The sequence below is a fragment of the Python bivittatus genome, unplaced genomic scaffold (genome assembly GCF_059951505.1).
Source record: "Python bivittatus isolate LINGU-HERP-01145 unplaced genomic scaffold, Pbiv_v1 ctg000850_np1212, whole genome shotgun sequence".
NCBI lineage: Eukaryota > Metazoa > Chordata > Lepidosauria > Squamata > Pythonidae > Python > Python bivittatus.
The window spans coordinates 49,256,982-49,270,057 of NW_028277112.1; the positions used below are offsets into that span (position 1 = coordinate 49,256,982).

At 37.6% G+C, this 13,076-nt stretch overlaps 1 protein-coding gene across 2 annotated transcripts in view; it reads left to right on the forward strand.

Annotated features, from left to right (window-relative positions):
- CNTLN (centlein) overlaps positions 1 to 11,612 on the forward strand; it is a 224,771-nt gene extending 213,159 nt beyond the window's left edge. For both annotated transcript variants that reach the window (XM_088129920.1, XM_088129921.1), the window contains one exon: positions 10,959 to 11,612. In XM_088129920.1, coding sequence (XP_087986046.1) covers positions 10,959 to 11,060 — 102 coding nt within the window. In that variant the 3' untranslated portion in view covers positions 11,061 to 11,612. The remainder of the gene's footprint in view (positions 1 to 10,958) is intronic.
- The last annotated feature ends 1,464 nt before the right edge of the window (positions 11,613 to 13,076 follow it).

Sequence of the window (13,076 nt, forward strand, 5' to 3'; positions counted from 1 at the left end):
ATATTTATTCAGTTTATTAATTAAAATATTTTCTCTTATTTTTTCAACTTAAAAAGTATTCCAAATTCAAGTGTATTTTGTAAGCATTTTTTTTTTCTGTTAGGTTGAGAGGTTTTAAGTGAGATGGAGGAAAGGTTAAGACTACATTTGTTTGAGCTAACTTTACAGGTAGAAACTAAAACATCTAGGGATACAGGCATACATCTTGGCAAACGTATTAATTAAATTATTGAGCCCATCTGTATCCTTGGTGGAGAGAAAAGGATCCATTCTCTCATACGTCTTTGGAAAAAGAGATTTTTTTATTATGTGCCTTTAAAGTTAGTAGTTGATATGGACACCTGAGGAGTTCATGGGTTTCAGTGACCTTTTACTATGGACCTGTTTCCAGTCAATTCATGTTTTCCTCACAGCCAGACAGCTGTTTATTACCATGTCTTCCCGCATTCTCTACAATATTTTCTACTGAGACCTCAAGCAGCTTGTTAGTGGGAAGTAAATATTGATTTGGCATCCTGTCAATGCAGAAAGAATGAAAAAATTTCCACCAGAGGCCCCTCAAACATTTTCCTATCGACATTTTCTGGGCAGAGTGGAAAGCTGCATAGAGGATGACAAGGCTGAGACTAGTTGAAATCCCTGAGGGGTCCATTGAGACCGCCGCTGTGACCTGTGTGATACTTTTTCTTCTCTTTCAAGTCTTTTTTTTAATACACACACAGTCTGCTGGGAGGCACCCCTCTTGTAAGTGATCAAGGGCAGCTTATTGGCAGGTGAGAGCCTGCTTTTCTAGTCATAGCGAGGCAGCTTTTGTTTCAAGATGGCTGACAACATAAACTGGATTTTCAAACTTCTGTCGACTGTGATGCATTTTTCATTTTCATTTTGTTAATGGGGCAGTCGAGTTTGAAAGGCAAGTGCTTTTAAAATACATTCATGACAAACATCTTGATACTTAGCGTGCAAATGGCATCAACATCACTTCTGCTCGGGAAGAATGAATAAGGGGTGGTGATCAGAATTAGTATAAAGCTGTTTTTATCAGCCAGATAAGGATAGCACACATTTTTACTAAGTTGAAAATGTATAGTCCAGTATTATATTATGACTGCTATTTATTATCAAAATATTTTTGCTACAGAAGTGTCAATAGCTTGATTGTCAACAAATTCTGTTAATGTGACTTCAACAGGAAATAAGAATTGTACAGTTGCATTCTAGAGTTGATTCATATGTAACTCTGATTACTCTTAATTGTGGTTAAGAGATTTGGATCTGGCACCAGGAACAAATCCTTCTCCTTCCTTGGTTAGCATACAGATTATCACTATGCTCTGACAGTTTTTACTCTGGGTAACTACTCAGTTGTCACCAGTATTAACAATGGCTAGTGCTAAACAGGATTTGGCACCAAGAGAGAATTTATTAGGGGTAACATCGATGCAGATGTAGTGATATCTTATAGAACCTTAAAGATGGAAGGGTCATCTACTCCAACCTCCTGCTCAATGCAAGATTCAGCAGAGCATTTCTGACAGACCACTACCCAGCCTCTGTTTGAAAACCTCCAGTAGAGGAGTCACCACTTTGTGACGCAATAGTCAGGAAGTTCCTCCTCTTGTTTACTCTAAATCTACTTCCTTGCAGTTTCAATCAGTTTGTTCTGGGGCAATAGTAAATAAATCCACACTATCTCCTATGTGACAACCTTTCAGATATTTGAAGATTGCTTTATCTCCCCTCAATCATCTCTTTTGAAAGCTAAATGTTCACAGATCCTTTAGCCGTTCTTCATAGGGCTTGGTTTCCAGACTTTCACCATCTTGGTAGCTGTCCTCTGAACTTGCTGTAATGTGTCATTGTCATTTTTGAATTGTGGTGCCTGGAACTAGACACAATATTCCAAGCAGAATCTGACCAGCTCAGAGTAAAGTAGAGAATTATTTCTTGTGATCTGGACTCTATGCTTTGGAAAAGATATAAGAAAGAAAAGGGATGTGTAAGGTGATGTTCTCATTTTCTACACTCTGCGTTTTAACCAAGGTTCTAAGTTCTCCAGAGTTATATTTGCGCCAGTACCTGAAGATGAGACATCTAGATTTGTTCAGATATCATCTTATTTTGGACTTCTCACCATCACTAAAACATTTAGATTGTCAAACATTTAGATTGCCCAACTTAATTCAGTAGAGCTTACTCCAGAGTAAGTGTGTTTAAGTTTTTGATTGTATTAGATTTTATTTCCTGTCATCACAAATATGATTTTTGGGGAGATCTGAGTTTAAAGGAATGACTTCTAACTTTGTTTAGACTTCTAATCTCTGCAAATAAATACTCTTCACAATTTATTTCATTTTACAGCCCTTAAATTGCCCTCCTTTTAAGACTTTATCATGTCTTAAATAAAAACAGTTCAGTTCCTTATACACAGAAGTGGACTTGCATTGTGCTCACTTTTCCTACTAAGAATTTGAATTAAAAAAATGTTTCCTAGGAAACAGCCCTGAATAAGAATAAAATGACATGAAGGGGAACCTGAGGGAGATAGCTGGATTTTTGTATATTTATGAAAATAGGAGTGATATTATATGTTGAGAGGGGGAAGGACTTTACAATATGCATCAGCCCATTTTTCTGGAGAGCCAGAATCAGCTTATGTTTCTGGCAAATGCTATCTGGAAAGGGACTTCTTGCTTTTTCTGTGGGGACTGCACACTGGCTAACAAGCTGACAAAAATCAGAGCCTCTCTATATGATTTAACATAACCCATTCAAAACATTTACACATTTACATCAGATTTGTGATATGCTAGTCTTTCTCTCTGTTCTACCACCACCACCACTTTTTCCTTACAAAATGCCTTGCAGCAAAGTACATGAGATCACTTAATTCTGAAGTTTGATATAGTGTCTTCTTGTGACATCAAGCCTGGCCTCTGGAACATAATTGCCCAACAGTATTGATTTAATTGCCTAGGTTTATTTGTGGACTCCTAATTATTGACTGGAGGTAAATTTAATGGAGAAACCTTTATGAACACAGGGAAACTGCTGCTGTTGCTGTTGTACATAAATGAACAGCATCACATCCCTTTAGATCATTTTTCAAGCTAATTTTATTCCACTGTGACAGTATGATAACATTTAAAATGTCATAGACGTTTTATTTTTATTGCTGACATGCACCATTTTAGTGCTACATTAGAATTTGGGAGGGAGCAGTTTCATGTGAACACTAGTTGTTCTTTATTGTCATTTAAAGATTCCCCAGGAGTGTAATAATAAACGATGCCACACCTCTGGTGTACATTCCATTTCCACTTGAATTTTCTATACTGTTGATACTGAAGGGGATTAAACTTGCCACCTATTACAGTTGTTAATAATATGTTGGTGAACAAATGTATCTCTGACAACTGCTGAATAGAAATACCGATATCGATATATATGTTTGTATGTGTGTGTGTGTGTGTGCTTTTTATCTTGCACTTCAGACACACAGAAAAGAGATTCCCAGAACAAGTCATAAAGATAAATAACAAGGTTCTCAGGAGTATGATCTTAAAGAGAAAAAGGATTTGGAGTAAGGAGGAAAGAAGAATTTCATCTACTAATTACAGTATAGGTGTACAATATGGCAGGGGATATGTAAAACATGCTCCCCTTAGGACAGGGTAAACAATGTTAAGGAATCAAGGTCCATCAAGCACTCAGTCTTCCATAAAAGGGATCTGGTGACACAGTGACTTTACCAGAAAGGTGGAATCAAAATAATTTGTCCTTTTTGTTTTGGAGGAGACCTGAATGCGCTATCCTGCTTTCCCAGAGAATTTCAATTGGAATTGAACATTCTGTCTGGTTAAGTAAACTCTTCCTCCAATGAGTTCTTATTCCATATAATTAGACATTTCAGTTACATTACAGAGCAATCATATATTGTGTTATGTTAACTGGAAGAGAACAGAATACAGCTGGACTACGGCTGCTGCAGCAAAATGGTTGCCATATTCAAAGTTTCCTCACGTTAACTAAAGAGAATAAAGACACATAAGCAGGAAAAAAAGTAGTAAAAATTCAGCTATATCCATCAGTCTGGGACTGTGTCCCAGTACTCATGTACTTCTTCAAGAGGAAGAGTGAAATAAAAACCAAATTAATGAATGAATATGATGACCGTAGCTCCATGACCATTTTATGGCTTCATACCATAAAATAGCTCAAAGTGAAAGAAACACACATCATAGAACTGGGAGATCTGTATTAGGACACACAGCCTGGGAAATCTGTAAACAATGAAATACATGTATACTTTTTTACTAAGTTATAGTCATCCTTACCCACTAAACACATCTCCTTACTTAATTCATTATTTATGTACTGTACTTTTATAAATAAATTGAGTGAAATGGTAAGTTTCAAAATTCCTGTTAATGAGGTTTGGGAGAAAACCCATCTGTGCTCCTTTTGTAATGCTTTCAACCTTATTTTATATTTAAGCTACTGATTTGTGGGTCTTCCTTGACTATTTCACATTGGCAGCATGACATCTCTCAGTAATGTTCACCATATTTAAGAGGCATTGGCTGTGAAATCCTTTTACAATTAAAATAGTTGTGCAGTTTTGCTGATTACTACAGACTCTGCAGCTAGACAGAAGTGGTTGAAACAAGCCATCTTAAGAATTGTACCTTAATTTAACCCTGTACTGGCATTCTCTTTCAGCTGCTACCAGTACAGTTGGAAGATTGTTGCATGCTTTTTCAGTTGCCTCCTTAGGACCAGCTCCAATTAGTAGAAACATGGTGGACAGAGACTTTTCACATCTCTCTTGGCAGAGCCCATTGTTAGCCCTTAGCTTGATTTCCATTTGCATCTCACTCTAACTGCCAGGAGAGATTTAATAATCTCCTAGTGGACTTTGCTGTCACTGAAGATATTTGCTAGCAAAACATTAGTAGTTGCCTTTCTGATGTCTGTTTCTTTTCTCAAGAGGTCTTGCTCTTGTGAACTCCAGAGGGGAAAGCTTCCAGCATCCTTACATTAAAAGAAGTTTAAAACTTCCATGATAGGTGGATCATGGAGGATCTATTACATAATACAAGCACCATTAACTTCAAAGCTGTCACAGACTTGGGTAAAACTGTTTTCCATAGCTTTGGGCTTGTAATGTTCTGTAATGTAATCTAAGCTCTACATTGCTATGGCTGATGAAAAGGGATTATACATCATGACACACAAAATTAGCTGAATAAACAGGGCATAGGCTACATAAGTGTAAAGCATAAAGCAATGGCAAACTGCTCACCAAGTAAACACACAGTCAACCATATGGCCACACCAGAATATAGGAAAGGAATATTTACTGACTTTTAGATTTTAATTCAAATGGAACACTCTGAAGACTAATCTTTGATGAATTTAAAACAACTTGTCATCAGTCAAATTAATTTGTCAATTATCTTGAGCTGGTCAAGCTGCAGGGCAAGGGGTAACGAAATACAAGAACCAGAGAGGCCATCCCTTTCTGCTCTGTCCCTTCTACTCTGCATGTCATGAAAGTATGTGAAAGTGCATCCTTCTACAATACCTGCTGTGAATGATCTCAGATTTCCAAATGTGGAACTATCAGCAGCCGTCCTTCTCTGAACAAAATCTATACTAGGCATACTTATACTGATCATTGAAACTTGCACCTTGCTCAGTTCTTTTGCTCCCTGACTTAATATCTAATTAAAATAAGACTGAAACTGTACATGCCTTTCTTTGTGCCACTTATTTTTTTATCTTGTTATATTTTTCTTTCCTAACATGAGAATTCACTTTATTATTTTCTTGAACAGTGTTTGATTGATACAGTTTTTAAAATAAATAACCACTTGACCCCCAATAGCTGTCAAGCTGTCACTTCATTCAGGCAGCTGCCTGTAAGCCAGCTCTTTAGTTTGGCGTCTATCACATGATCTCCCGACTCTTCCCAACTTTTCCCTTTCTCCCCCATCATTTTTCTTTCATGGCGCAAGTTGTTTCATGGTAAGGCTACAGGCAAGCTTATTGTTACTGCTATTATTTAAAATACATATATCTTGATCCTAAATATACATAGGTATTTATACCATTAATTGTTACATCTCAGTGTATTTTCAGAACAAATGACTTTACAATGTTTCACTGTGCAGTTAATTTTTGCTTACCTTTATAGCACTTCAAGACAGAATATAGCACTTAAACATCATTCACTTTGGTGGAAGCTAGGATTTCATGTGAACTGTAGCTAGTTACAATTACAAGTAGCTAGTCTTACATATTTAAGCTGATAAAATGTTATTATTTAATTAAAACATTTCATTTTCTAGCATCGTATTTTAATATATAAAATGTATCTAATGCAGAAATGTACATTTCAATATTTTAAGAAAAATTGTATTTTTTAAATCCAGATTGTGATAATGATATTCAGTAGAGATGTAAAAAATATTTTGGCTGTGTTCCAAGAGTTTTCTCCAAGTCTTGAAACAAAACAAGGCTGTTTCAAGTGGCATTGTTCTGAGTATTGTTTTGAATCTGGAGTCCCATGTTTGACTTACTGTTTTGAAAAATGTGTTTGGATTTGGGTTATTGTTTTTATTATTCCAGCAGAGCTGGTAAAATAAGAAGGGTCAGACTGGTTGAGAAAATAAGAAGTGAGGAAGCAGCAGCAATTGTTAAGAATATGCTCAAAGGCAGGTGATGATGCTTTTAAGCCCAGATTTTACTGGACGAGGCAGGATCTGCATCTGCATTCAGAGGTTATTCTAAATGGTCAGTCCTAAAATTAGAACTGAGGGAGGCTGCTTTAACTTCACCATCTACCTGGTAACTTTTGTTGCTGCTGCTGTTGTTGTTGTTGTGAGGAAGTTCATGGATTGGATTGGATTGCGTATATTGTTCTTTTTCTGTGTTATACTTTCTTTAGCATGTGGATAGCTATTAGAAAACATATTGCATGAGTTACACAAGTATTTCTACTACTGCTGATAAGTTTCAGATTGTTGTAAAATGTGAAGATTGTGTTGTTTTTTGTCTGACTGTTGAGCTTTGACTGGTGAATGTGCATGGCCTTGTTGAAGTTGACTTTTCAGGCTGCATGCTAAGTGCAAAGACAATGTTTCTTTAGTGGTTGGTTCAGTTTTGCTGTCAAATACAGAAATATGAGCTGGGCTTGTTAATTGGAAAGAGAGGGCAGCTTCAATAAGAGAAGCTGCTATTATAACCGTTCAAGGGGTGTGTTGAAATGAATCATGCAGTCACTGCTTTTTCCTGGCCTTCCATCTGTATAGCCAGGCTGGCAAAAATGGTGTCCTCAAATTGTTGCTTCTATTGTTTTATATGAGTTTTAAAGGGCTATCACCTTGCATACATTTGTGTCTTTAGGGTGAGAAACAAGAGAGCAAAAACGTTGTTGAAGTTCCCATTCTTTCATGTTGCAGAATGCAAGTTTGGTTCAACTTGGAACACTCAGGGTGTTCTGTGTTTTGCTCCATTTGAGCACAGCCAAATAAGGCTCTTTGGTCAAATCAAAATGTTTTTTTTTTCATTTCACACACACCCTTAGTTGCTGGTTATCTATGAAACTGTGATCATGGCTGTTGATTTGGATCGCAGCTTATCATTATAGTGTCTCTTAGATGACTCGATTTTGTGTGTGTGTGTGTATGAGTGTAAGTGTTGAAAAGGAGAACATTTGAACAACAGACAATCTTTAGACTGTATGGGTAGTCTTTCCAATTTGATATGCTCAAGATGGATTCCCAATTTACACAATCCTCAGCCAACACAATCAAAGATATTCAGAGGGCACCATGTTGGAGGAAGCTGCTATAAGAGGACCTCTGAGTTCATAATTCCTAAATAAAAAGAAGAAAAATGGCAATATATTACTCAGCTATTAATAAAAAAGTGACAGGCCTCACGAGAAGATGAAGACTGCAAGGATGCAAGGTAGAATGTATGTCTATAAAGTGAACTATATAAGAACAGGTCCCAGAAACTGATAAATGTGTAAGATGTCTGCAACATTTCAAACGTCTGTTATCCTTGATTGCACTGAATGATTAAGATAGAAACAGCTCTTTAAAAATCATTTTACAGTGACAAAGCAGCGTTAGAATGTGATGAACAGCAAGCAAAATATAGAATGATAACAAGCTCAAGACAGTGGTGGAATAATACATTTATCTAACAGAGAACACTAAAAATAATAGATGTATCAAAAGTAAATGGAGACCTACATAGTGCAAAACAAATTTGAGAGACTTCGGAAAACAGAGAGACTGAAGGAGGATGGAGGATGGGGACTGAATGTAGAATAACATGTAAACAGTCACATACATGGTTTAAACTGGTTCATGTTCTGGTGACAAAATAAACCTTCATGCAGATATGCATACTTCATACGTATTTTTCTCATATAAGAGGTTTTTAAGCAGTCATTTGCTTATATCAGTTAATAAGACTGTTTGGTAACTTTACATTTGAAACATAACCAGAGAAGAGGTTTTTTTTTTTTTTTTTAAACCTAGCCTTATGTTACTGCTTTATTTCTATTTGGATATGCGGACTGAAGAGGGGAAAAAAGATTTTTATTTTCTCACGTTGCTGAGGTTAGTTGTGCTTCAGTATTACGGGGTTGATCAGCAAGGAGAAGCCGCCTTCTCTAATCCCAAGGCTTTTTTTTTCCAATTTAGCAGAAGACACCTACAAACAGAGAATTGGATTCCATCAAATTGCTTCTGTTAGGACAGGAGACCCAACTTTGGGGACCCACTAGTATGTTTGAGATTTTGCAAGCCATCGCAAAATAACTGTCCTGGAAGTAATTTTTTTTTTTTTTTTAATCTGCACTCAGTCATTACTGACTCTGCAGTGACTGGTTGGACGAGTCCTTGCAGTTTTCAAGGCAAGTGTTTCGGAAGTGGTTTGCCAGAGCCTCCTTCCTAGAGCAGAGCCCAGCTGGCGAGCGCAGGAGGTGGGGTTTCCGTTGCTTCGCGCCCTTTTCGGGCGCGCGCGGTTTTTCGTGCTTACCGGCATCTGCTCCCGACTCCTTTTTTGCAAGGCACCGCCAGCATTTTTCCTCCCACCAGAGTGAGAGTACCCATTTATCTACTCACATGAGTTTTCGACCTGTTCGGTTGACAGGAACTGGGGAGGAAACAGGAGCTCACCCTGTTTAACGCGAAGGCTGGACTCGAACCGCGGAAGCGTCAGCCATTTCTGGCCGGCAACTTTCAGCGTCATTAAGCCGCTGCGCCACCACTTCCCCCCCTGGAAGTAAAGAGAACCACAAAATAGCAAGAAGTTAAATGTTGGTTTTAAAAAAAAACAGTTTAAAGTATATTAGCATGATTTTGATGCAGAACTCCCCCCCAACTCAACCAACTTTCATATTAGAAGTTTACAGCAGTGCTATAGAATACACAGGGGGAAAAAATCAAATGTATTATTTTTTCCCAAGCATAGGCATAACACTGAAATACAAATTTCCCTGCATATCCATGATTTTTCTATAGGATACCAAGAAAGCACTACGATATTACAGGGTATAAATATAGACACACATGCCCTGTAGCTTCACTGTGATTTCGTCAAGATGACATCAGATAATGCAACTGGGAAAATCTAACATGGCTACCAATTGCCATGGGCAGGAGTGAGACATCTCCCATTCAGAAGCATTTGGGGGGCTTACTAGCTTGTTAGCAAAGGCAGGAGAAAACAGAACTGCCAGGTGCCATGCTGGGATGGCAGTGCCAGCACAAGGCATTGTGCGATCTCCCAACTCTTTGCATATCTTGTTACTTGTTTATTCTAAGTTCTGTTATACAAAACTTCTTGCATCTCTCTCAATCCAACCAATTTTATCAACTGATTGATTTTCCATTATTGCTTAATGTGCAAGCTAGGCAGCTTCTTGTTATCTCTCCCACAGCATTTGAGATTTCCACATCACAACCTGCAGGAAAAGAAATGTTTTTCCTCCTTTTTTTTTTTTCCTGCAATGGTTACAGTTTTACATTCTCACAAATATGGTTCAGGGACCAGTCAGGAAATTACCTGTCCATTTTCTGCCATTACAGTAAATGCTGGACAGATGTGACACAAATTTAGAGGATCCATTTGCACACCATTCACAGAGGGATCACCTACTGTAGTGAGCTGAAGACTAGTGAGTTGTCAAATAATGAAATCTTCCATGACTGTCACAATCACTTTGTGAATCATATTTTTCTCTAACCTGAACATGAATTCCAAATAAAATAAAGCCAGGGTAGAGACATAAAGGCCTGGGGAAAAAATGCACCTTCCTCCCCCATAAATATTCCCATCTCTGTTCTGGGTGGGATCTTGTCATATGTCTTCCTCCATTATCATCGCCACTCAAAAAGAGAGGGGGGAAAGGTTTTGATTAGAATACTCTAATTGTGTCTTGATCTCGGAAGTTATTTTCTGCCTCTAGTCACAAGTTTCACTGGATGCCTCTGAAAGCCTTTACTCCCAGCACTCGGAACGGTATTGATAGCTCTGTCTCTCCCTCTCCTGAGAGCAGTCAGCCTGTAGTGCTGCGTCTACTTATAAGTGCCCCAGAGATGACTGTAACTTCATATTGATCAGCTGATTGAAGATAAATGACAGAGCTGCTGGTCTTGCAGATTACATCATTAACATGGTCAGTAAACCATGAATTGTTCAATAAGGCGTTTATCTTTTTTCATTTTATTCTGCTCTTTTATCATTTTTATGATAAGGAACAGTTACACACACTAATCAGCAGGATCCATTTTAGGGAAGAGCAGTGCTGGGCAAGAGTGCCATTGTCAGAACTAAGTGAAATCTAATGGCTTCAAGATACTTAGTAAATGTTTTTTAGCTAAAAAAATATATAGGCTTCACTGATCATTTTTCTTACTCTGTTTCTCTTCCAGTTTCCTTTTGCTTCGTATTTAATGGATGCAGTGCTGGAAAAACTAAATGAACAAAAGAAGCTGGCAGAAGAATACAGTTCTCTGATGAAGCAGATGGCCTAGGAGCTAACAAACTGACTTTTAAAAAAGAAGAGGGTTTCATTTTGCACTGTGATCCAGTTCCTGGGATTGGTGCACAAGAACAGATGATCTATCACATACAGTAGCAGCTGGATTTGCTTCACTTATGTAGACTAGTTAAAATAATCAAAATAGATTCACAAATGCATGATAGATACAGAGCAAAATAAACATGGCAGGTTCATCTGACAAAATATGAAACTACCCTTAGTAGGAATTTTTTACTGTTTTTTATGTATTGTACACCCATTCATAAATACAGGTTTGCAATTTTCAGTATAAATGTTCTGAAGTTATGACATTTAATCTAGTATCAGTTTTAAAATCCCGATCATCAGTGAAATTATAGTCAATTTACTTTTTATCCAAAACATCTATTTACAAAAAAAGAAAAGTGTGATGTGAATATCAGCAATAGTATTTGGATAAATGTTAAGATCCATTCAACAGATATGGGCTATTTTTTTCAACTACAAAATAATAAGTACAAAGTATTTAAGTGTATTTTAGAAACATATCCTCCAAATAAATTATTTTGAGTTAATTTTTTAAGTGGTATATCTCTAAAATAATAGTATATGCTGTTATGAACACATTATTATTTTCTCTTTCTTTTTTTCACTCTCCTCCTGTACATTCATTTTATAAAAAACCAAAGATGGCAGTAAAACTTGCCTAGAGTAGGAATGGGAGGATTTCAGGATTAAGAGATCTACAGAAAAGTAGACAATCTGGACTATAAAATGACCCTGCACGTATACAGTATATACACACGTAACAAAATCAACACAATGCCCGGCTTCCCCATCTTTCAACCTAGTGTTGCCAATTCCAACTGAAACCAATTTGAGAGATTCCCTTCTCCGCAGTGTGTCCAGGTGACGCACTTCAGTATTTGCACAGGTGCGCGTGTACATGTACATTTGCCAGAGCCATGCTCCCCCAAATGGGTAGGGAGTGATAACTTTAACTGAATTAATAATTACTTATTAAAATTAATTGCCTATTTATAACATTAATTGATCCCAGTGTACCAACTATTCTTGCTCACATTCAGAAATTACTGTCACCCCTAGAAACTCATAAGTACACAACCATTCTCCTCTCTCATCTTCCAGCAGAACACAGGCTGGAGATGGGGTGAGGCTGGAGATGGGGTGAAGTAGAGAAATGGAAGGAACAAAATTGGAATGGTGTCAGATGAAGGAAAAAGGTTACTAAAGGACAGAAAAAGAGAGAGCCCTGTTTAGACATTACAAACCTGTTCCCTTTACCTGGAAATAGAAAAATGGGTGGGAGGAGAAATTATACCATTATGGCTTTTCCTGGAGCCGTCTTCAGTTCGCCATTTCTTCCTCCAAAAGCCACCATACCAAAATTCCAAAAGAGCTCTGACCTTGGACACTGTAATGACCTGCAAACTGCAGTCCTAGAAGAAGGATTCCATAAAATCCTATATAATGAACACTTTTCTCACTGTAAGTCAGAAGCCATTGAAACAATACCTCACATGCTTCAATACTGTCAATCCTACTGGTGACAGGAAAGGTATGGGTCAAGCGCATACATGATGGGATTCAAGGCCCTGCCTTGCTCATTGCTGTGATCTCTGCCTGAGATCTACCTCAATGCTTACAAGCAACTTTATCCACAAAGAAACCAGCAAATTCATCTGGCATGCTTGTAGGCATGATATCCCACTCAGCATTCCCTGAATAGAGCCACCAGTACTGATCTGAGATACAATAAGCAGGGAGAAGAATTGACACTTTGATACTCTTATTACCACAGTGTAGGCTCAAACAAATTATACTAGTGCTTGGTCATGTTCATTCCTTGTTTTTCACTATTTCACTGTAAGTATCTTTGTGATTGTTTCATCTCCCTTAGATCCTTGGTAAACCATGGAGCTGCTTGGGATCATTGATTGGGAGAAGTCTTTCAGAAGCAATTTTGGCTGTCTCCTTAGTCCAGAAGTCAATTGCCTTCTAGAATTCA